Source organism: Trachypithecus francoisi, unplaced genomic scaffold, assembly GCF_009764315.1.
Source record: "Trachypithecus francoisi isolate TF-2019V2 unplaced genomic scaffold, Tfra_2.0 Lachesis_group19, whole genome shotgun sequence".
Lineage (NCBI taxonomy): Eukaryota > Metazoa > Chordata > Mammalia > Primates > Cercopithecidae > Trachypithecus > Trachypithecus francoisi.
In genome coordinates, this window is record NW_022681464.1 from 24,195,549 (window position 1) to 24,216,953 (window position 21,405).

At 41.1% G+C, this 21,405-nt stretch overlaps 1 protein-coding gene and 1 long non-coding RNA gene across 3 annotated transcripts; one reads left to right on the forward strand and one right to left on the reverse strand.

Moving 5' to 3' along the window:
- Positions 1–14: 14 nt before the first annotated feature.
- On the reverse strand, positions 15–18,708 carry LOC117064009. 2 transcript variants are annotated; one of them, XR_004429217.1, is made up of 3 exons: positions 18,624–18,708; positions 5,871–5,969; positions 15–58 (listed from the first exon to the last, which is right to left on the reverse strand). It is a non-coding gene; the product is annotated as an uncharacterized LOC117064009 (long non-coding RNA). The 2 variants fall into 2 exon arrangements; XR_004429216.1 differs by lacking the exon at positions 15–58 and adding an exon at positions 4,156–4,367.
- A 686-nt stretch (positions 18,709–19,394) lies between these two features.
- Positions 19,395–21,096, forward strand: SLC25A52 (solute carrier family 25 member 52). The gene has a single exon (XM_033178055.1). The coding sequence runs from the start codon at positions 20,007–20,009 to the stop codon at positions 20,919–20,921; it is 915 nt and encodes a 304-aa protein (XP_033033946.1). The 5' UTR covers positions 19,395–20,006; the 3' UTR covers positions 20,922–21,096.
- Positions 21,097–21,405: the final 309 nt, after the last annotated feature.

Genomic DNA, 21,405 nt, shown 5'->3' on the forward strand with positions numbered 1-21,405 from the left:
GACAAATTAGATAGTGAGTTTATATCAGAATTTATTAATTTGCTAGTGTCAATGGAACCTGTAAAGTGAAAATGGGAGGGAGAGAGAAAAAGAGAGAAATAACAAGACAGAGAGACTGATAATAAAGGGGTTAAATAGGAAAGAGAATAATTGCATAGATAGCTAATGTTTTTTAATGTAAGAATAGTTTGCAGTTTCATTTCCTACATTTGTAGGTCATTTCATCATGACCCTATCCGTGGTTAGAAAAATGTCTCCAGTAAGGTGGTCTGAGATGCTAGGCAACTATTTACCAGTCAAGAAAGAAAGACCATCTATAAGCAAATGATGAAGATACATCTGTGGTGCTACTAATTGGAATAACAAAGTTTCATCCCCTGACTGAGGTGCTGATTAGGCCAATCAACGTGAAAAGATCAAATGGGGCCAATACAGTGATATTTTAAACAGGTTATTGCCTGTAATTATTTTATTCAAGCTACAAAAGGTGCAGGATACACAGTTCTTCCATTTCTTAGTTTGGGAACTACTTTTTTTTCCTTGATATCACTAAAGAGCATGGTTGAGTTTAATTGCTTTACATAATAAAGTGAGGAAATTAAATTTCTGTGGATTTTCTGAGGAAGCGTTCCTCTGGGAGGAGAATGGTGTTGGAAGTATGCAGGCCACGAACAACGTGGCAAGGTAGCCAAAGGAAATCTAAACACAGGCTTCCTCTAATTTTTAAGTTGTTGGAAATGCAGAATTGTGCATGCCTCTGTCGACTCCAAACCTCAGTAAACTCTGCTATACACATGAATGCCTTGTATGAGTTCATGTGTGTGTGTGTGCACGCATGTGTGTGTGTAAACCAAGGACAAGGAGTTGAATTTGACATCTAGTTTGGTATACAAGAGGTGACACCTCACTGAGATTCGTAAGTCCTGCCAGAGCAGAAACCATGAGCCAGAATTGCACATGAGAAGGCAAACCCTGGGAAAACTGCAGAAATCTTTAGACAGCATTAGCTCTCCTACACTTTGTAGGTAGGAATGTTTCAGCTAATTTTGTTTAAATCTTCAGTTACAGAGTGACATTTGCTGACATTTGAATTTTATGATTATTACGGCATCGTAGGTTTATGTTGATGTCAATTCTTTATTGTTTACTTGTTTTATTTGTTTAAATTCTTGCTCTGTCTCTAAGCTGGAGTGCAGTGGCCGGATCATAGCTCACTGCAGCCTCAAACTCCTGGGCTCAAGCAGTCCTCCTGCTTCAGCTTCCCAAGTAGCTAGGACTGCAGGCTCCCACCACCCCACCTGGATAATTTTTAAATTTTTTGTAGAGTCGGGCTCTCACTGTGTTATCCATTCTGGTCTTGAACTCCTGGGCTGAAGCAAGCATTCTGCCTTGACCTCCCAAAGTGTTGGGATTACAGGTGTGAGCCACCACGCCCGCCTGGTGTCAATTCTTAATGTAACAAGTGTTTTAAAAGAAAACATTAAAAGGCACATTAGTGAAGATACGCCTGTTTTGACACGTAAGTGCTGTTGTGACAGTAGTAATCGTTAGTCAGTCCTTAATTTAATATCCCTGATTTACATGGACTCCTAAACTTGGGAAGGATATGCTCAACTTGTATGTCACATTTTGCCTGGCATCAGGGAAGAAAATCATGTTCTTTTCCTCCCTTCCTCCTGGGGCATCAGAGCACCCAAGCTTCTGTTTGTCCACTTTGGCTCTCATTGGTGCATTTGGCTGGCAGGCTGGCAGCCGCTGGGTCACCTTCTCCCTTAGCCCCATACTTCTACATCCCTTTCCCCTCATCTGAGGACCAGTATGTTGGCAGACTACCTAATCATCTTTCCTTCCCTTTCTTACCACTCATTGCTCATCGCAGGATTAAGAAATAGCAATGAGTTAAAGTGACCTTGATCTGGCCACTCAGACTGTATCAAAAGATAAGATTTTTGTGTGATATATACCAGCCTGAGAAATACTTTATAATGGTACATGTGTCATAATGATACTTTACAGAAACGACAAAGCAGTAATAGTGCTTTCCAGCATTTTTTGTTGCATATATACACTCTGATTTTATATACAAAAAACCGATTCCAAGTTTAAAACACTTGATGAGCCTTTGCATCATAGGCTATGAAAAGTTGGAAAACAAGAGCTATTTCAATGTTAAAATTGATAATAAAAACAATCATTTTAAAAGGAAGGATGAAAGAAAACATCTATTTAAGTCTTTAGCCCATTTAAAAAAATGAGTTATTAGTTTTCTTGTGAGTGAGTCATAGTTCTTTATATATTTTGGAAATTAACTCTTTATCTGATATATGGTTTGCATATATTTTCTCCCATTCCATAGGTTGCCTTTTACTCTGTTGTGTCTTTTGCTGTACAGAAGCTTTTCAGTTTGATGTTGTCCTGCTTGCTTATTTTTATGATTGTTGCCTGTGATTTTGGTGTAATATTGATGAAATAATTTTCCTCAACAAATTAAAAATAGAACAACCATATGATCCAGCAATCTCACTTCTCAGTATTTATCCAAAAGAATAGAAATCAGGATCTTGAAGACACATTAGCACTCCCATCTTCATTGCAGCATTATTCATAATAGCCAAGGTGTGGGACCAACATAAGAGTCCATGGATAGGTTAATGGATTTAAAAGATGTGGTATATACATTCAATGGAATATTATTCAGCCTTGAAAAAGGGAAGGGAATCCCATAATATACAACAATATGAATAAACCTTAAGAACGTTATGCTAAGTTCTAGAAGGATAAATCCTGCATGATTTCACTTACATGAGGTAGCTAAAGTAGTCAGACTCATAGAAGCAGGCAGTAGAATAGTGGTTGCCAGGGGCTGGGAGAAAGGGATCATTACGAGTGGCTAATCAATCTGCATGAAGCCTGGATTATGCAAGATGAATAAATTCCAGAGCTCTACTGTACAACCTCGTGCCTATAGTTAACAATGCTATATTGTATACCTAAAAATGTGTTAAAAAGATAACTTTCATGTTATGTTCTTAACACAGTTTTTAAAAAGGGATGAAAAAAGATTTCTGCTTCTAGCCATGTCTGATCACCTAGTACCAGACTAGGCCTCTTGCTGAATGAAAACAAGAAAATCGTATGAGGCAACAGTTTTATAAATTGGGTAACAGGTAGTAGAAGACTGTGATCACTGAAATAAGAAAAACTCACAAGGTAAGCTCTATATGCATCTAGAATCTCTGTCTGGGGGTGATTTCCAGGCTATGGCATAGGGGGGTGGAGCCTTTGCCAAGATGAGTGGTCTTTTTGGCAAAGGAGGCAGAGATCAGAGTTTGGGCTGCCTGGATGCCTGGAATTGGTAGGCCTGGGAATGGGGAAGGAGGCACCTGTGCAAAATGGGGGGTGCAGGTATGTGTTTGTGGAATCTCTGCGTTTTTATCTGAGGATTGGGCTGTACATGCACAGACTGAACCTTTGGGAGTCTTACCAGAGAGTTGCTGCTGTACAGTTGAGTTTGGAACAATATGAGAAATCAAACAGTGCTAACAGACATTGAAACTGAGTTCCAGCCAGAGTAGAGTGACCTCATTAATATCCCAGGAATTTATAAAGGCCATGCCTTAGGGATGAGGATTATGTCCTGGAGCAAGGCCTATTCTAGATCACTCTAAAAAAAAAGCCTCTAAAACAAAGCCTTGTCAAAATCTACTGGGTAAACAGAGATTGGAATTTGATTTCTGTGGGCTTAGTAAATATCTTGGGGCTTCCACAGATTTTCCCTGAGGAAGCCCATGCAACTTGAAAGTGATCATTAACAGCTTAAAAGCGTAGCTTAATATTTAGAGAATGAGATATTGAAATTCAGAATCTATAAAATGTATCACCAACAATGTCTACTAAACAATAAAAAAAATTAACGACATGCAAAGAAGAGCAAGAGCTAAGAAAAAAAGTCAAACAGATGCTGAGATAGCTCAGACATTGGATTTAACAAATGTACACTTTTAAAAAGCTGTTATAAACATAAACATACCAAGGACTTAAAGAAAATATGGTTTTAATGAATAATCAGAGAAATGGAAACTATAATAAAGAATTAAAGAAAAATTATACAATAAAAAAGTACAACAGTTGAAATTAAAAATTCATTCAGTAGGCTTAACAGATTAGAGTAGGTAGGAAAAAAGTTCAGTAAATATAGTAGCTTTCTATTGCTTCATAGAATTGTTTTGCAACAAATTACCACAAATTTAATGACTTAGAAAAACACCCATTTTATCGTCTCACAGTCGCTATAGGCTGGAAGTCCAGGCACAGTTTCACTGGGTTCTCTTCTCATGGCTTCACAAGGCTGCAATCCAGGCGATGTTCTAAGGATAATAGTAACATGATGAAAATCTTTGCTAATGTTGTCTGATAATCCCTATAATTTGGAATTTCTTTTTTTCTTTTTTCTTAATTTGGCTCATCCCAGAAAATTCTAACCTTCTTGTAGTTTTTATTAGGAATTACAAATATCGTAATCATCTGATGGGTTCATCTAACCCACTGCACAGATAAAGCCAATTCACTGAGACAGTGGTATTGCAGCAGAGAAAAAGTTTGATTATCATAGGGCCAGCCAAGCAGAACAACAGGAGATTAATTCTAAATCCGCCTCCCTGAGAGCCTGGAGACTACAGTTTGTAAGTATAATTTGGTGGGCAGGGGGGTAGGGAATGGATACTTCAGACTGGTTGGGAATGAAATCATAGGAGTGCCCAAATGGTTTTGGCGTGCTGAGTCAGTTTCTGGGTGGGAGTCACCAGTTGCGTCAGTTCCTTTGTATGAGTCCAGGTGGAGTCCGTCGGTCATCAGAATGCAAAAGTCTAAAAAATATCTCAAAGACCAATCTTAGGTTTGACAATAGTGATGTCATTTATAGGAGCACTTGGGGAAGTTACAAATCTTGTGACCTCCAGCTTTATGACTCCTGAGCAGTAAGGGATTCTAGAAAAGCAAGCCAGGGAACAAAGGCTGGTTATCATTTAACTATGCCTACATTGTAGCAGAATTTGGGCTCCTCCCATAATCTTAATCTTGTGATCTTTTATTAGTCTTACAAATGTGGTTTCAGTCCCTGAACAGGGAGGGGGTCAGCTTCAGGGAGGTACTTTGCTTCCAAGTTAAACTATAAACTAAATTTCTCCCATGGTCTGATGGGCCTATGCCCAGGAATGAGTGAAGACAGCCAGCCTATGAGGTTAGAAGTAAGATGGAGTCAGCCATGCTAGACTTCTCTCAGTGTCACAATGTTTGCAAGGTGTTTTCAATATCCCAGTAATAATTTCTGACCATTGTTGCCTCTGTTAATGCAATGATTAGTAAACACTGCCAGCAACTAGTTAGAGAAATATTTGTCCACTTTGAGAGACTAAATCTCAAAGAAAAGTCAAATGAGTCCCTGCTCCAAATAACAATCTACAGTAATATCTTAGAGGCATCATTAATTTAGCCTTTTTTGAAGATAATGATGGGCTTTTTGAGATCAAAGAACCATAATTATCTCACCATACAACAATGGATAAATATTAGGTACCCAACATGCTGCTTCCCCTACTTGTATTGGAGCTGGCTGCCCTCCCTTGTTCAGTGGTCATTGTCTGAGTGTACTCAAAGTGTGCTTGGAGGAGCAGCAGCTCTGGCATCATCTGGGGCCTTGTTGGAAATACAAACTCAGGCCGTACCCCAGATCTACTGCATTTCAACAATAACATCTTCAGGTGATTCATATGCACATTACATTTTGAGAAGCACTGCTCCAGAATAATAGGAAATGAGGAAATTTGATTCATTTCTGCTCCCAATTCTGCAGTGGGCCACTGTTCACATACCTGCTGGTAACTGTGACAGTCTCCTGTTATAGGAAGCCACAGTCTCCTGTTACAGGAAGCTATTCTTCCCACATCAGTAATAGCTTCATTTAATTTTCCCTGTAGTCCAAATGAAAAGCACAAAAATTTATTCTCTCAACGGTGGTCCACCTTGTGGAACTCCTCAAATCCTAGCCTCCCTCTCCTGTCTTCCAGTTCACAACTTTCTCTGAGTCTTCTTAGACACCTACCCCTTTTTTTTTTGTAAATCCTGATAGAGGCCGATAATTTGGCTCTAGGTTGCCACCCCTCCCCATCAACTCCCATCTTGTCATTGTAGGGGAGAAAAGATTTCTCACCCATTGCTAAGTTCATGGCTGAGGCACCTGTAATAAAAGATAAATTAACAGTAGAAAAGCACACAAATTTATTTAATATATGTTTTATGTGACCTGGGAACCCTCAAGAAATGTGACCCAAAGAAACAGGGAAGTTTCTGTATTTTTATATTAAATTGGATGAAAAGGTGGACAGTTGTGGAGAAATAAGATTAGGGGACAAAAGTGTCAACCTGAAAAAAAAGACACTAGAAAAAATTCACTCTAAATATGTTGAGAACACTCGGGAATAGAAATAAGGATTATAATCTAGGATGCATGAAGTAAATGCAAGCCACCAGTGCATTCGGTGAGAGAAGGGTAAAGGGCAAGTTTTATTAGCAAAAAGAAATTTGAACAAGCTGCTTAGAAGTTTATTATTAGTTTTGGAGGGTTGAAGCCAGAGTTGTTGTCAGTTTGTTGGTGGAGATGCCATTACTTGGCAAGTGTTCTTCCGAGTGCGTCTTACCTGAATTACTGCGCTCCTAAAGGATGTCTAGTGATGAGCCTTATCAAAGCAAAAGATGCGTGAAGGGTTTTTAGAAAGCCCTTGGAAACAGTTCTTTTCTCAGACACGTAGCATGAGCCTCCGCTCCTTCAGGCCTTCTCAGCTCTATTTTGTCTGGGTCTGACGAAAGTGCTTTCATCCTGGTATGTGCAACTTTCAAAAGGATATGATGTAATGGTAATAAACTAGGGAGAACTTCGCAAGGCCTGGTTGTTCAGATTCTTCTGTGTGCCCCAGTGTGACATTCCTTTCTTCCAGGTGTTTGAAATGCTTGTTCCCTATGCCGTAAAGAAATACCACTTGAACATAAATTTAATTTATTTAGTAAGGCCATTTTTACTTCCTGCAGAAAGGATACACTCGCCAGCAGTTTTGCCACGAGAGTATACTGAACTAACGAGACAGGGTCATTTATAACCTGACGCGTCCACCCTACTGCTGCGTCCAGTTTCCACTGGCTAGAACGGGACCTCACATTCTGTGTTTGTCCCAATCGGCTAGCAACTTAGAGCTTTTTAAAAGAGGCAAAGGTAGAGAAGAACAAAGGAAGGAGGAAGTAACTTGTGGAATGCTGAGAAAGGTAAAAACACTTTTGAATAAGGAAGAGGAACAGGCTATGACCTAATGCTTGCTTGGACCAGTATAGGCATGCCAGGGCAAATATTTAGGCTACATTGTGGGAGCTGAGAATATAAAGTGCATTGATTTCTTTATTATGGCTAGCAGATATTTAAGAATGTTAGCGCAGGTCTTTGAATACATTTTGCTTCTTAGAGAGTTTACTATTTATTCCTAATTAGGGAGGAAAGTCTTTGAAGAGGAACCTCTACTTTACTTTTTACACAGGTATATGGCACATGAGGGCATTATGACCTACTTCAGTGGAAGGCCAGAGAATTCTTTCATGGCCTGTCTTTAGAGGGGAAGGGCAGGAGAAGATCACAGTAGCCATCTTGCTTCTGCTGTTTCCTCAAATGCCAACCAAGGTGCCATATTTTGAGGTAGCATGTCCTGAACCCAATCACCATCTTGAGTAGCTTGTGGGATGTGGTAATCCTCAGCATGAGGTTTCCTAAGTCTAACTTACACAGTCTTCAGCAGCACCAGTGAGGAGTGGAGCTGGGATATTGGAATTTAAGCAGCTCAAACCAAGGCGCCCTTGCAACTCTCAGCATCAAAGAACAGTCCATTTTCACCTTTGCCACTTCAAGTCGACTCCCCTTTGTGGTCTCCATGGCAATGGCAGACACAAACATGTTTCTTCATCCTTTCAGAACTTCCAATGGGTAACTAGTACATATATCAATTAGACACACACACACACACACACACACACAAACACACAGTACGCTCCCCAGGAGAAACATTGATTCTCACACAAATGCCAGTATAATACATCCATATACCTTTTTCTATCTGCAAAATACTCAGGATGCTTGCTGCAGCCAAAAAATACAGTTAAGTAAAGGGTCAAAAACTGAGGCACTTGCCTCTGTTCCCTTTGCTTTTTTCAGATGGTACCTTGGAATATATTAAAGAACAAAGCCCCTAGTAGTGCTCATTCCTAAACCTATCAAAGGCTCTAAAATAAAAAATTTGTTCTTTCTAGTTTTGCTGTTGTGTTGAATTTTTAGACAGTTTTTCAGGTAAGCTTTCTAAAAGAAAGAGAGTTGGGGTGGGCATCTGTCATTCTCAGGTCCTCAAATGTGTGGGAGAGGGCTGCTTTTCTTCCTGTTACAGAGTAATTTTAAAGACATGCAGTGGTTTCTGAAACCAACTTCCAGTTCCACATCACGAAGACCTTCAGCCACTGGGGTTAAGAAAATGATTAGTTTGCCTGTGTGGTCTGTTGTTCTCTTTCAGAGTCTGCTAATATTTTCCTCTTTCCCACATTCTTGTTTCCTACCCTCCGCTACTCTAACGTATCATTTTCTTGTGTTAGATCTCTTTACTATAGCAGCTAACAGTCTATTATCCACAATTTCAAAGTCCAAGAACTCTGAAAATGAAGCTCATTTGGTGGCGAAACTGCCCTCTCCTGCTCTGATTTGCCTGCACAACCATGCTTGAGTCAGAGAGAGGCTAGTCACACTCCTCACCCCTTCATATGGACATTACTAAGAATTGGTGGCGGAAGTTTTAATTTGTTTTATATGAGATGTTGCTACACATCCTGCTAGGGGTGTTCCACGTTAGCTGGGTTTTCACAGTGTCCTTTCTAAAATCCTGAAAATTCTGATTTCTGAAACACAACTGCTTCAAGGGTTTCAGATGAGAGATTATGGATTTGGATTTGCAGACAGTTTTTAGTCTTGACATCTGGAAATACAAACATTTACTTTAGGAATTGAATCTAAGTTCCTTAGTTTTACCAAGCAAGTCTTTGCTTCTCTCCTATATGCCTTCCTGTGCTGAGAACTTCGTGTGTGTGTGTGTGCCTTTTTTTTTTTTTTTTTTTTTTTTGAGAAGGAGCTTGGTTTGGCTGTTGCCCAGTCTGGAGTGCAATGGTGCAGTCTTGGCTCACCACAACCTCCATCTTCTGGGTTCAAGCCATTCTCCTGCCTCAGCCTCCTGAGTAGCTGGGATTACAGGTGTGTGCCACCATGTCCCGGTTAATTTTTGCATTTTTAGTAGAGATGGGGTTTCACCATGTTGTCCAGGCTGGTCTTGAACTGTTGACCTCAGGTGATCCATCTCTCTTGGCCTCCCAAAATGCTGGGATTACAGGCATGAGCCACCGTGCCTGGCCTATTTTTAACTATTAATACATCTTTGTTGGGAAGAGTCACTTCTGTTGGGGTCTGAAGCATAAACAGATTCTCCCTTTATATAGCACCTGGATGGATCCCTGTAACACCATTAACTCATTTTCCAGGAGGCAATGGTTTTAATTTGTCAAATGAAGATTTTGTTTAAAATATGAATATTGACAATCCTAAAGAAGGAGGACCTTGAAATCTGGTTTGAATGAAAGTATTAGTGCTTCAAATAAAATATTCCAGAACTGGGGATTTTGTTTAGCATGGGAATTAATCAATCAAAAAGGTTTTTTTTTTTTTTTTTTTTTTGAGATGGAGTCTCGCTCTGTTCCCGAGGCTAGAGTGCAGTGGGGTGGTCTTGGCTCACTGCAACTTCTGCCTCCCAGGTTCAAGCAATTCTCCTGCCTCAGCCTCCTGAGTAGCTGGGACTACAGGCACGCACCACCACACCAAGCTAATTTTTGTATTTTTAGTAGAGACGGGGTTTCACCATATTGGCCAGGCTGGTCTCGAACTCCTGACCTTGTGATCTGCCTGCCTTGGCCTCCCAAAGTGCTGGGATTACAGGCATGAGCCACCGTGCCCGGCCATAGTTGCCAGTTTCTATTGTTACCATATTTAGATCCATGAGCACCCAGTGTTTAGCTCTTGCTTATAAGTAAGAACATGTGGTATTTGGTTTTCTGTTCCTGTGTTAATTTGCTTACAACGATTGTCTCCAGCTGCATCCATGTTGGTACAAAGGACATGATTTCATACTTTTTTATAGTTGCATAGTATCCCATGGTGTGTATGTACCTCATTTTCTTTATGCAATCCTCTGCTGATAGACATCTAGGTTGATTCCATGTCTTTGCTATTGTGAATAGTGTAGCAATGAACATACAAGTGCATGTGTCTTTTTGATAGAAAGCTTTTTTTTTTTTTTTTTTTTTTTTTTGAGGTGGAGTCTTGCTTTGTCGCCCAGGCTGGAGTACAGTGGCGCCATCTCCGCTCACTGCAAGCTCTGCCTCCTGGGTTCACACCATTCTCCTCCGTCAGCCTCCCCAGTAGCTGGGACTACAGGTGCCCACCACCACACTTGGCTAATTTTTTGTATTTTTATGTATACCCAGTAATGGGATTGCTGAGTTGAATAGTAGTTCTGTTTTAAATTCTTTAAGAAATCTCCAAACTGCTTTCCACACTGGTTGAACTAATTTACATTCCCACCAACAATGTATTCCCTTTTCTTCAGCCTTGCCAGCATCTGTTGTTATTTGACTTTTTAAAAATAGCCATTCTGACCGGTGGGAGATGGTATCTCATTGTGGTTTTGATTTGCATTTCTCTGATGATTAGTGATGTTGAGCATTTTTTCATATGTTTTTTGACCACTCGGATGTCTTTTTTTGAGAAGTGTATGTTCAGGTCTTTTGCTACTTTTTAATGGGGTTATTTGTGTGCTTAATTTTGTAAGAAATGGTCTTTCATGTGGCTGTACCATTTTCCAATCCCACCAGGAATGAATGAGTGTTCCTATTGCTCCACATCTTCATTAGCATTTGGTATTGTCAAGTGTTTTCGATTCCAGCCATTCTAATAGTCACGTAGTAATATTTCATTGCTGTCTTAATTTGAAATTTCTTAATAATTAATATATTGAGAATCCTTTCATATGCCCATTTGCCAAATGTATGTCTTCTTTGGTGAGCTGTCTGTTTAGATTTTTAAAAATTGGTTTGCTTGGTTCCTTATTGGTGAGTTTTTAGAGTTCTTTGCATATTTTTGACAACAGTCCTTTTCTATGTGTTTTGCAAAGATTTGTTCCCAGTCTGTGGCTTATTGTTTTTTCCCTTAAACAGTGGTGTTTTGCACAGAAGTTTCTAATTTTAATGATGTACAACTTACCCATTTTTTCTTTTTTGCCTTTGGTGTGGTATCTAAGAATTCACGCCAAATCCAAGGTCACCTAGATTTTCTCCTATGTGATCTTCTAGTTTTATAGTTTGCATCATATAGTCTATTCCATTTTGAGTAAGTTTTGTGAAAGGCATAAAGTCTATGTCTGGATTCATTTTTCTCTTTTTTGTATGTGGATATCCAGACATTCCAACATCATTTATTGAAAAGACCATCCTTTTTCCATTGAATTGCATTTGCTCCTTTATCAAAGATCAGTTGACTATATTTGTCTGAGTCTATTTCTAGCCTCTCTTTTCCATTCCATTTATCTATTTGTCTGTTCTTCTGCCAATACTTCAATGTCTTAGAACATTCTTTTAATCAGAGAATTTTTCTCTGCTTTTTCCCCTAAATTTGTCTCCTTCTGATTTCCAAGAATTTCTTTAACTCCCTAGCAGCACCCTACAAAATCCCTAAACTCAGTTTCCCCCTTCCCCTTCCTTGTCTTTGTCTGTATTCATTACAAGCCAAAGAGCTTAATTTGTTAGGACTTTTCACTCTGGAAGAATATGTTTGATGCTGTCAATGCCTAGATTTACTATAATACAAATATCTTGAAATCCGAATCTATGTTTACCAGATTCAGAGATTTGGTGAATTTGCTTGGCTGATGAGTGGAATTCCATTATGAATGAGAATCTCTAACTCAAAATACCTTTTAAGCATGTCTTATGTATGTTTTTACTCTTTACAGTATCTGTGTATAGATAATTGATGAAGAAAGGAAATAAGAAAGGAAGGAAGGAAGAAGGAAGGAAAAGGGGGAAAGCAAAAGAACAAATAAATAAATGAATAGATAAACTAACAACTACTCAGGAAGAAAGGGGTCCTCAAAAGAGGGTCAAATGCAGCCCTGTGCTGTTGAAGCAAAGATAAGGTGGTAGGCAGGAATTAGCAATTCAGAAACAATATAACTATTGCAGAAAGGGACCACACCAAGGGACTCAGACTGGATGTAGTCAGGTGAAAGTTGAGTCCTTCCAAACCTGAAGGAAGTCAACCTATGATAGCTTGAAATGGGAGCTTCTTGTGGTGGTTTTAACATATGTCCACAAATTTGTTGACATATGTTAAAATTCCTCTCCTCAATAGGCTTTTCCTCTTTCCTTGAATATGAGCTGGACTTATTTACTTGCTTCTAACAAATGAAATGTGGCAGAAGTGTAGATGGATGATTTCCAAGGCAAAGTCATAAAAGACATTGTCACTTCTACCTTCACTCTTGTATCACTCAGACTGAGGAAGTCGGCTTGCAGACTGCAAGACAACTTAGGCAGACTCTTGAAGAGGCCCCGTGGGGAAGAACTAAGGCCTTCTGCCAAAAGCCACCTCTGACTTGCTGGCTATGTCAGAGAAAAAGCACACAACTTTCTTTAACATGTGTACACATGAGCCTTCAGAATGAAGACCCAAAGATACAGGTGACATTGTCCATTTTTTATGCTTAGGTTCAACAAAATATAGACATCCATATGGGAATATGATTGGACAAAAAGGGTTTGATCTAAGGTTAATAGACTGAGTGGGGAAACCCCACAAGGCCTGTCCATCTAGATTCTTCTTGGCCTCTCTAAGCAGCATTCCTTTCTTCTGGGTGTGGGGCAGGGCCCTCTCTGGAATGGAGATCTCAGGACCTACAGTCAAAAAAGTTAGGTTAGATAATTTCCCTATGATCAATTTTTACATGGAAAGATGGAGGCAAAGTTAGAGTGATGTTTTCAGGCTTTATGACTGACTTTGGCCAAAAAGGGCTCTGGTTTCCATGACCCACCTTGGGGAAGAGGAATTGTAGTTTCTACGGCTAGCCTCGGGAGAGGATGGGACTGAGAGACAGGAGGGCAGGAGAAGAACAAAGAAAAACTTTTGCTTCCAAGGCTGCATCCAAGGCCTTTATTTTGGGGTACTATTTTCTGAGTCCCAGCATACCAATAGATGGCTAATATGCTAGTCCAGGCCTTTATCTGTATTACTGTGCTGTGCTGCCTTTGGTGTGAATCATAAATGCCCCGAATGCTACTGAGGAATTGACGGATGACAGATGATAAGGAAGAGTGTCTGAGGGAGAGGATGCTATGCTTCCTCCACAGCACATATGGTCTCATCCACCTGCCTCCTTTGTATATCACTGTTTTTCTTGGTTCTTTTGATATCTTTCTCCATTCCTTTCTTTTCTTATTCTGTGTCATTAGCAGACACCATCGGTTACCTCCCCATCTGCCACTCCTGTTTCCTCTTAACAGGACACCAGTTTTGTTTGGAGGGCCATATGCTCTGGCTGGTCTCAGCTAATGTGGTAATTCTATTCTCCTTGGCAGTGATTGATCTAGGGGTGGGCATGCAACAGAGAAGATGTAAGAGGAGGTCTTCTAGGGGCTCCAAAGAAATGTCTTCCTCTCATCTAAAAGAAGAACATGTTACAAAAAGAAATCTATTTTCCTTTCAAGTTTGAACAGTGTCATCAGAGGACATTATACTTGATTTTCTGTGGCTGTCATGTTTCGTGGGGAAGGTCAAAGAAATGGCAGAGATATGGAGTCAGAGCTCTGACATTGCTGAGGCTGTGTGACCTCCAGGGTAGCCCTCCTCTTGACTTCTTGGTGAGTGAGACACCAATATTTTTATTGTTATACCACTTTAGCATGTGTTCTATTACTTGCTGTCAAAAACATTCTAATTGATATATTTTTTCCTTCTCTTCCTTGCTTTTTCTTCTTCTGTCAGGAACATCAAGAAGGCTCCAAAGTTGTTGCCTTTTTTTTTTTTTCTCCCCGATTAAGGCCTTTTTAGGTTAAAATGACTTCTGACTTGTGGTCAAGAAAAAGTGAAAGTAGGTGGCGCAATGTGGCTCATGCCTGTAATCCCAGCACTTTGTGAGGCCAAGGTGGGCGGATCACAAGGTCAGGAGATCGAGATCATCCTGGCTAATACAGTGAAACCCCATCTCTACTAAAAATACAAAAAAAAAAAAAAAAAAACTAGCTGGACATGGTGGCAGGTGCCTGTGGTTCCAGCTACTCTGGAGGCTGAGGCAGGAGAATGGCGTGAACCTGGGAAGGAGAGGTTGCAGTGAGCCGAGATCATGCCACTGTACTCCAGCCTGGGCAACACAGCGAGACTCTGTCTCAAAAAAAAAAAAAAAGTGAAAGTACATTTTTATGTTGCACAGTAAGAAATACAGAGGTGTGTTATTATAGGTGTTGGATTTCCTTATTAGTTCTGCTTTACACAATTGAGGTTAAGTAACTTGCCCAAGGTCACACAGCTGGTCAGTGTGGATTTGAACCCAGGGATCAAATTCCAGACTCTGATGCTAACCTCTGTACATTACTGCCTTTTGTCTGAGCTCACCTAGTTTGGATGGGCTGATGCTCTTTCTTTAGATGTGGGCTTGATATTCAGGTATGGGCAATTGATATATTTCATTCCTCTGGCCATAAGGACTGGTTCATTGTTGGACATGTGACTCCAGTTAGGTCAATGAGTTTCCACCCCAAGACTTTTCTGGAACTATATGTAAAGCGAATCTATATCAAATGACATTGCCAAACGAACAGTTTGTACACATGGAGCTGTTTCCAACCATCACTGCACCACAGAAAGAGCCAATCCACAAAAAGATAATAAAAAGAGACAAATGGCTCGTGCTGATGTTATGTGACCCTGCATCCAGCTTAGACCAATCCCTACTGACTTTTCAGTTATGAGAGACAACACATTCCTTCTTTTTGCTCAAGCCAGTTTGAGTGGCATTTTTGTCATGGAAAGACTTCTTGGGGCTGAACTGTGTCTCCTTAATTCATATGTTGAAGTCTTAACAGTACCTACTACAGTAGCTCAAAATGTGACTGTATTTCCATAGGATCCTTAAAGAGATAAAGTTAAAACGAGCTCATCAGGGTAGGCCCTAATTCACTATAACTGGTGTCCTTATAAAAGGAGATTAGGACACCGACACACACAGACTGGGAGTTGGCCATATGAGAACGAAGCAATTAGGTGGCCTTCTGTAAGCAAAGGAGTGAGGCCCTGGGAGAAACCCACCCTGCCATCACCTTGATCTTGCACTTCCAGCCTCCAGAACTGTGAGGAAATCAATCTCTTTTGTTTAAGCCACCCAGTCTATGGTACTTTGTTATGACAGCCTGAAAAAACTAATACAAGGCTCTGAACACTTTCTAAATTCGTATCTGGAGGTGAGATAGTACAAGTTGCAGATTGTCAAATAGAGAATCGGCTCACTTAAGGTGGGATGGGGCAGTGAGGACCTCTCGATTTTGAGCAGGAAGCTGGCAATTTCTGTTGTGCAGTAGTACCACAGCAGTGGTTAAACTGTATCCTATTTTATCTTGGTGCTCTGACCATGGGGCTACTGAGGGTGAAAGTTAAAGAGAGATGATAGAAAAGCATCAGGCTGATGGAATAAGATGAATTTATTTTGTAGCCTTCAGTTAGGTCCTACCAGAAAGACAAGTTTTGTTAGAAATGAGCCATCTGAAAGCAGCAAGGGAAGAAAAGACAGCTTTGCTACGGGAGGCCCTTTTCTTCCTATAGCTATCAACTTAGAAAGTTAGATGTCTCTGTCTGGGCGTGGTGGCTCAAACCTGTAATCCCAGCACTTCGGGAGGCTGAGGCTGAGGGGATTACCTGAGGCCAGGTCAATCTGACCAACATGGTGAAACCCCGTCTCTACTAAAAATACAAAAATTAGCCAGGTGTCGTGGCATGTGCCTGTAGTCCCAGCTACTTGGGAGGCTGAGGCAGGAGAATCACTTAAATCTGGGAGGTGGAGGTTGCAGTAAGCCAAGATGGTGCCACTGTACTCCAGCCTGGGCAACAGAGTGAAACTCCATCTCAAAAAAGTTAAATAAATAAAATAAAAGAAAGTTAGATAGATGTCTCTGAGCTTTGCTGAATTGAAAAGTAAGATTCTCTGTCATCAACTAATATTACTTCTCACAAAGCCTAGAGTGTGGAAAACATATCAGAAGATAAGATAGGAATCAGAGAGAAGCTTCATTCCTGTTCTTCTAGGCTTCTTCCAAACATCTTTCAGACATTTAGCAGCCTGAGAAAGGTGACAATGGTCTCCACTGTAAAGAGTCATCCATCGGACATAACCAAGGGGCAAGGACCAAGTTATCTGTGCTTTGAGGGTGCTGGTTCTGTCCTGGGGCAGCCAGCATGGACAATACTAGGTTGAGGAGTAGGTGAGATGGCAGAGCATTAGGGCCTACACTGAGACAAAGATCCCACAATAAAGGGTCTGGTATCTAGGACTGTGACCAAACATATTTGACTTGGGCCATCGGTCAATAGAGTTGCCTGATATTTTTTTTTTTTTTTTTTTTTGAGATGGAGTTTCACTCTTGTTGCAATGGAGTGCAATGGCGTGATCTCAGCTCACTGCAACCTCCACCTCCTGGGTTCAAGCGAATCTCTTGCTTCAGCCTCCCAAGTTGCTGGGATTACAGGTGTACACCATCACACCTGTCTACTTTTGGTTTTACCATGTTGGCCAGGCTGGTCTCGAACACCTGACCTCAGATGATGCCCCACCCCAGCCTCCTAAAGTGCTGAGATTACAGGGGTGAGCCACTGCGCCCCCCACCGCCCACCCCCGATTTACATGATTTCGAACTATGTAGTTATATTGCCCAAGAAACTGCAAGCTTGGACAAAAAAAAGGTGGCAATGGCTCAACTTCCAAAGCAATTTTCCAGCTCCTCTCATCTGCACCAATGGCAGTGGGATGTGTGGCTTCAGAGGGGAACACTTCCTAAAACCTTTCTAAGTCCTGGTGGTTTGGGTGGTAGGTGGGATGGGAGGCTTACTTCCTTCTGCCCCCTTTACCTGACAAGTGCAGGATGAGGCAAGTGACTCAGGTTTGATTAGCATCATTTTCCATCCCCCTGATCCCAGTGATTGGTTCAGACCAAGTAACTGCATTACGACTTGATCCTAGGGTTGTTTTGCAGGAACTGTTGGGAAAGTGAAGCACTTCATCCTTCAGTTGCTAAATTAGTAGAATAAGCTTCGGGTAGGATGTCACTCTATAGAAAGAGCTGACTGAAAATAAATTAAAACTGAGGAACATATAGCTGGGAAATATGTACATGGAGAGAGATGTTAAGTACTTGTGATGGTGGTTGACCTCTAGGATCCAGCAGTGCCTGAAGTGGTTGCTACTTCTGGATTTCTCAACTTTTTCATTACAAGAACTAATACATTTCTCCCCCTGCTTCACTTTTTCTTGTTATTTTCTCACAACCAGACTTCCCGCCTTTCTTTCCTCTTTTTCAAAGGAATTCACTTGCCTCATCCGGCACTTTTTGGGTGCTGGGGCAGAAGGAGGTAAGTACTCCCCAAAACCACCAGGATCCAGAAGGGGTATTAGGAAATGTTCCCCTCTGTGGCCACATGGCCCCCTCCTACTGGTGCAAATGAGAGAAGCTGGAAAATTGCTTTAAATGTTGTCCAGATGCCACCTTTTTTTCTCCTTTCTTGATTTCTTACCTCCTTCTCTTCTCCTCTTCCTCCTTCCTGCTCCTTTCCTTACCCCCTAGATTTGCTTGCATCAGTTGGAATGATACTTTTGACTCTCATAACCAAGAACCATGAGTAACAGAGGAGTCATCAACACTCTTTACACCCTTTAGCAGTTGGAGACCTAACCAGATGCCCAGGCACTGGGGACACAAAGTGGAATAAAGTTGAATGAGAAGTGGACTGTGTCTCGGAGAAGCCCTCAGCATTGTGAATCGTGGACATTGTACAGTGTGACACGTGCCACACTCACAGTGTATATAGAGTGTGATGTGGAGAAAGGGTCCTCACTTGGACTGAGGAGTTAGCGAAGGCTTCCAGAAGCTGAGTAGGAACTAGAGGGAAGGACGTTTCAGGCAGAAGGAATAACCGAATAAAGACAAAGGAGTGTCAGATGGCACATTATCCTTCATTCTGGAGACTCCAAGTAGTTTGATATGGCTGGGACGGAAGGTGCCTTTGGAAATGTGAAGGCAGATGGTGCCGGGGGTAGGAAGACATCAGACCATGGGGGACCTTTGTCCTTCAGATATAAAATCATTTAAAGATTTAAGTGGGGGAAAACATGGTCACATTTGTTACTAAGATGATCACTTTGGCTGCAGTGTAAGGATGGATTGAGAAAAAGCAATTATTATCTTACCATAGGATCATGAGAATCTTTCTTCAATAAATGCGAGAAAGGGCACTCTGTTTTTCATGATATTCTGATTGCCAGCATCTTGACAGAAGGGCTATGGCAAAACCGAGAAAACACTATCAACATTAGGCAAAAAAGCAAAATAAAACAAAAGAAAACAAAGATCTCTTTAGCCCCAACAGTGCTAATTTTTGCATACCCAGCAATTACTTTTCTAATGAAAGTCATTGCTGCCAAAATCAATCAGTATAAATGTTGGAGACTCCTTTCTCCTTCCATGAAAAGCTTTTACTATTTCGTTTCACTAAAGCTTAAAGAGAACTCGGGGTTTATGGTTCATTCTAGAGCGATCCACCACAGGCATGCTTTAGGATGATGGTCAGGGAAACTGTCATTTAATCTCAAGGAAGCTGTCATCTGATTCCATTCAAAACTAGGCAGTACACATCAGCAGGCAATATAGTCTGATGCTGTGGCCTACTTTGTTGGCTGAAGCCTTCCACTGTCCTGGGAGGGAAGTTATTTTTGTTTCCTTTCATCTCTTATACACATACATGGAATATACACGTTGGTCACTCTAGAAAACACATGGATAGTCCTAGAGCAAAATGGGTTTCAAGGTTATTTAATTTATGCCTCTTAAAACCTCAAACACTTTCCTCCCAGTAAAATTTCATGTAGTATGCAGAACTTTTATTTAAAAAAAATTATTCGTCTTCTCCTTACTTCTCTTTATCACCTACTTTTTTCTTTCTTTTCTTTTTTCCTTTTTGGATGGAGACAGGGGTCTTGCTATGTTGCCCAGGCTGGTCTCAAACTCCTATCCTCGATTGTTCCTCCCATTTTGGCCTCCCGAAGTGCTGGGATTACAGATGTGAACCACTATTTACAAAGTTTCACACTCCCTTAGGGAATCCACTGGGAACACATCTTCATAGTGTCCGTGGAAAAGGTTATGTGATTTAAGAAACACTTGTAGTGTCTATACCATTTAATATCTAGGAATTTGTTGATTTTTTAGGATCTTTGGATGAATGGGTTTTTAATTTTATCCAGCTTATTTAGAAGAAATTGCCATGCTTGCTTTAAGAGGGTTTCTTCTCAGATCCCAACGGCGCGGAGCGTCGCGCTGCGCCCCCGCCTGGGGGTCGGTCACGGTCTGCGCCTGCGCGGGCCCGGGTTTGCACGCCGTCCTGCAGGACGCCGGTGGCGATGGGTTGGGGAAATGGACGCCTGGAGAACGGAAGTCCAGTTATCAAAATGGACTCGAGAAGAGAGAACCTAACGGAGCAATAACAATGGAAGAAATTGGGAACATTATCACAAAGCTATCATCCTGCCAAACTCCAGGCTCAGATGATGTAACAAGTTAAAAAAAAGTCCTTCATGAAAAAGATCTTAAGCAACGTGATGGATTCAGAAGCTCATGAAAAGAGGCCACCAATACTTACATCTTCAAAACAAGATATATCACCTCATATTACAAATGATGGTGAAATGAAGCATTACTTGTGTGGCTGCTGTGCAGCCTTCAACAACGTCGCAATCACATATCCCATTCAGAAGGTCCTCTTTCGACAACAGCTGTATGGCATCCAAACCCGGGATGCAATACTTCAGTTGAGAAGGGATGGATTTCGAAATTTGTATCGTGGAATCCTTCCCCCATTGATGCAGAAAACAACTACACTTTCACTTATGTTTGGTCTGTATGAGGATTTATCCTGCCTTCTCCACAAGCATGTCAGTGCTCCAGAGTTTGCAACCCGTGGTGTGGCGGCAGTGCTTGCAGGGACAACAGAAGCAATTTTCACTCCACTGGAAAGAGTTCAGACATTGCTTCAAGACCACAAGCATCATGACAAATTTACCAACACTTGTCAGGCTTTCAAGGCCCTGAAATGTTATGGAATTGGAGAGTATTATCGAGGCTTGGTGCCCATTCTTTTCCGGAATGGACTCAGCAATGTCTTGTTTTTCGGCCTTCGAGGTCCCATTAAGGAGCATCTGCCTACCGCAACGACTCCCAGTGCTCATTTTGTCAATGATTTTATCAGTGGAGGTGTATTGGGTGCCATGTTGGGATTCTTGATTTTTCCAATTAATGTTGTAAAAACTCGCATACAGTCTCAGATTGGTGGGGAATTTCAGTCTTTCCCCAAGGTTTTCCAAAAAATCTGGCTGGAACGGGACAGAAAACTGATAAATCTTTTCAGAGGTGCTCATCTGAATTACCATCGGTCCGTTATCTCTTGGGGCATAATCAATGCAACTTATGAGTTCTTGTTAAAGGTTATATGAAAAAACCCATCAGTTAGGTGCCATTTATCAACTGAATAGACCTTCTAAGAAGAATGCAGTTTGGCCTCTTTCTTAATTGGCCAAACACAAGTTGGTGTCATAACTCCAGGCCACAGTGAGTTATGGGCAAAGCTGTTTTCCTTAAGCATCAACAAAACAGAATAAAATGTTCCAATAGGAAAATATAAGGGTTTTGTTTGTTTGTTTGTTTGTTTTGTTTTTTATCATGACCTAACAGCTTTAGGCTAATTGCCTGGTAAATAGCTGTCCATCTGATGGCCTTTGACAGGGAACCTAATCCCCAAGATAAGATTCTTTTTCTCAAACCGGTCTTGAAATCTCCTGCGTTGAAACATTAAGTGGCTATGACCGGCGGAAAGAGGGTCCTCAGGGGCCAGGGGCTCCTCAGGCTTCCTTTGTTACTCCATTGCTTGCTTCTCTGCCCTCAGGAGCAGCTGCAGAGGATAGTTTTCATTAAGCTCAA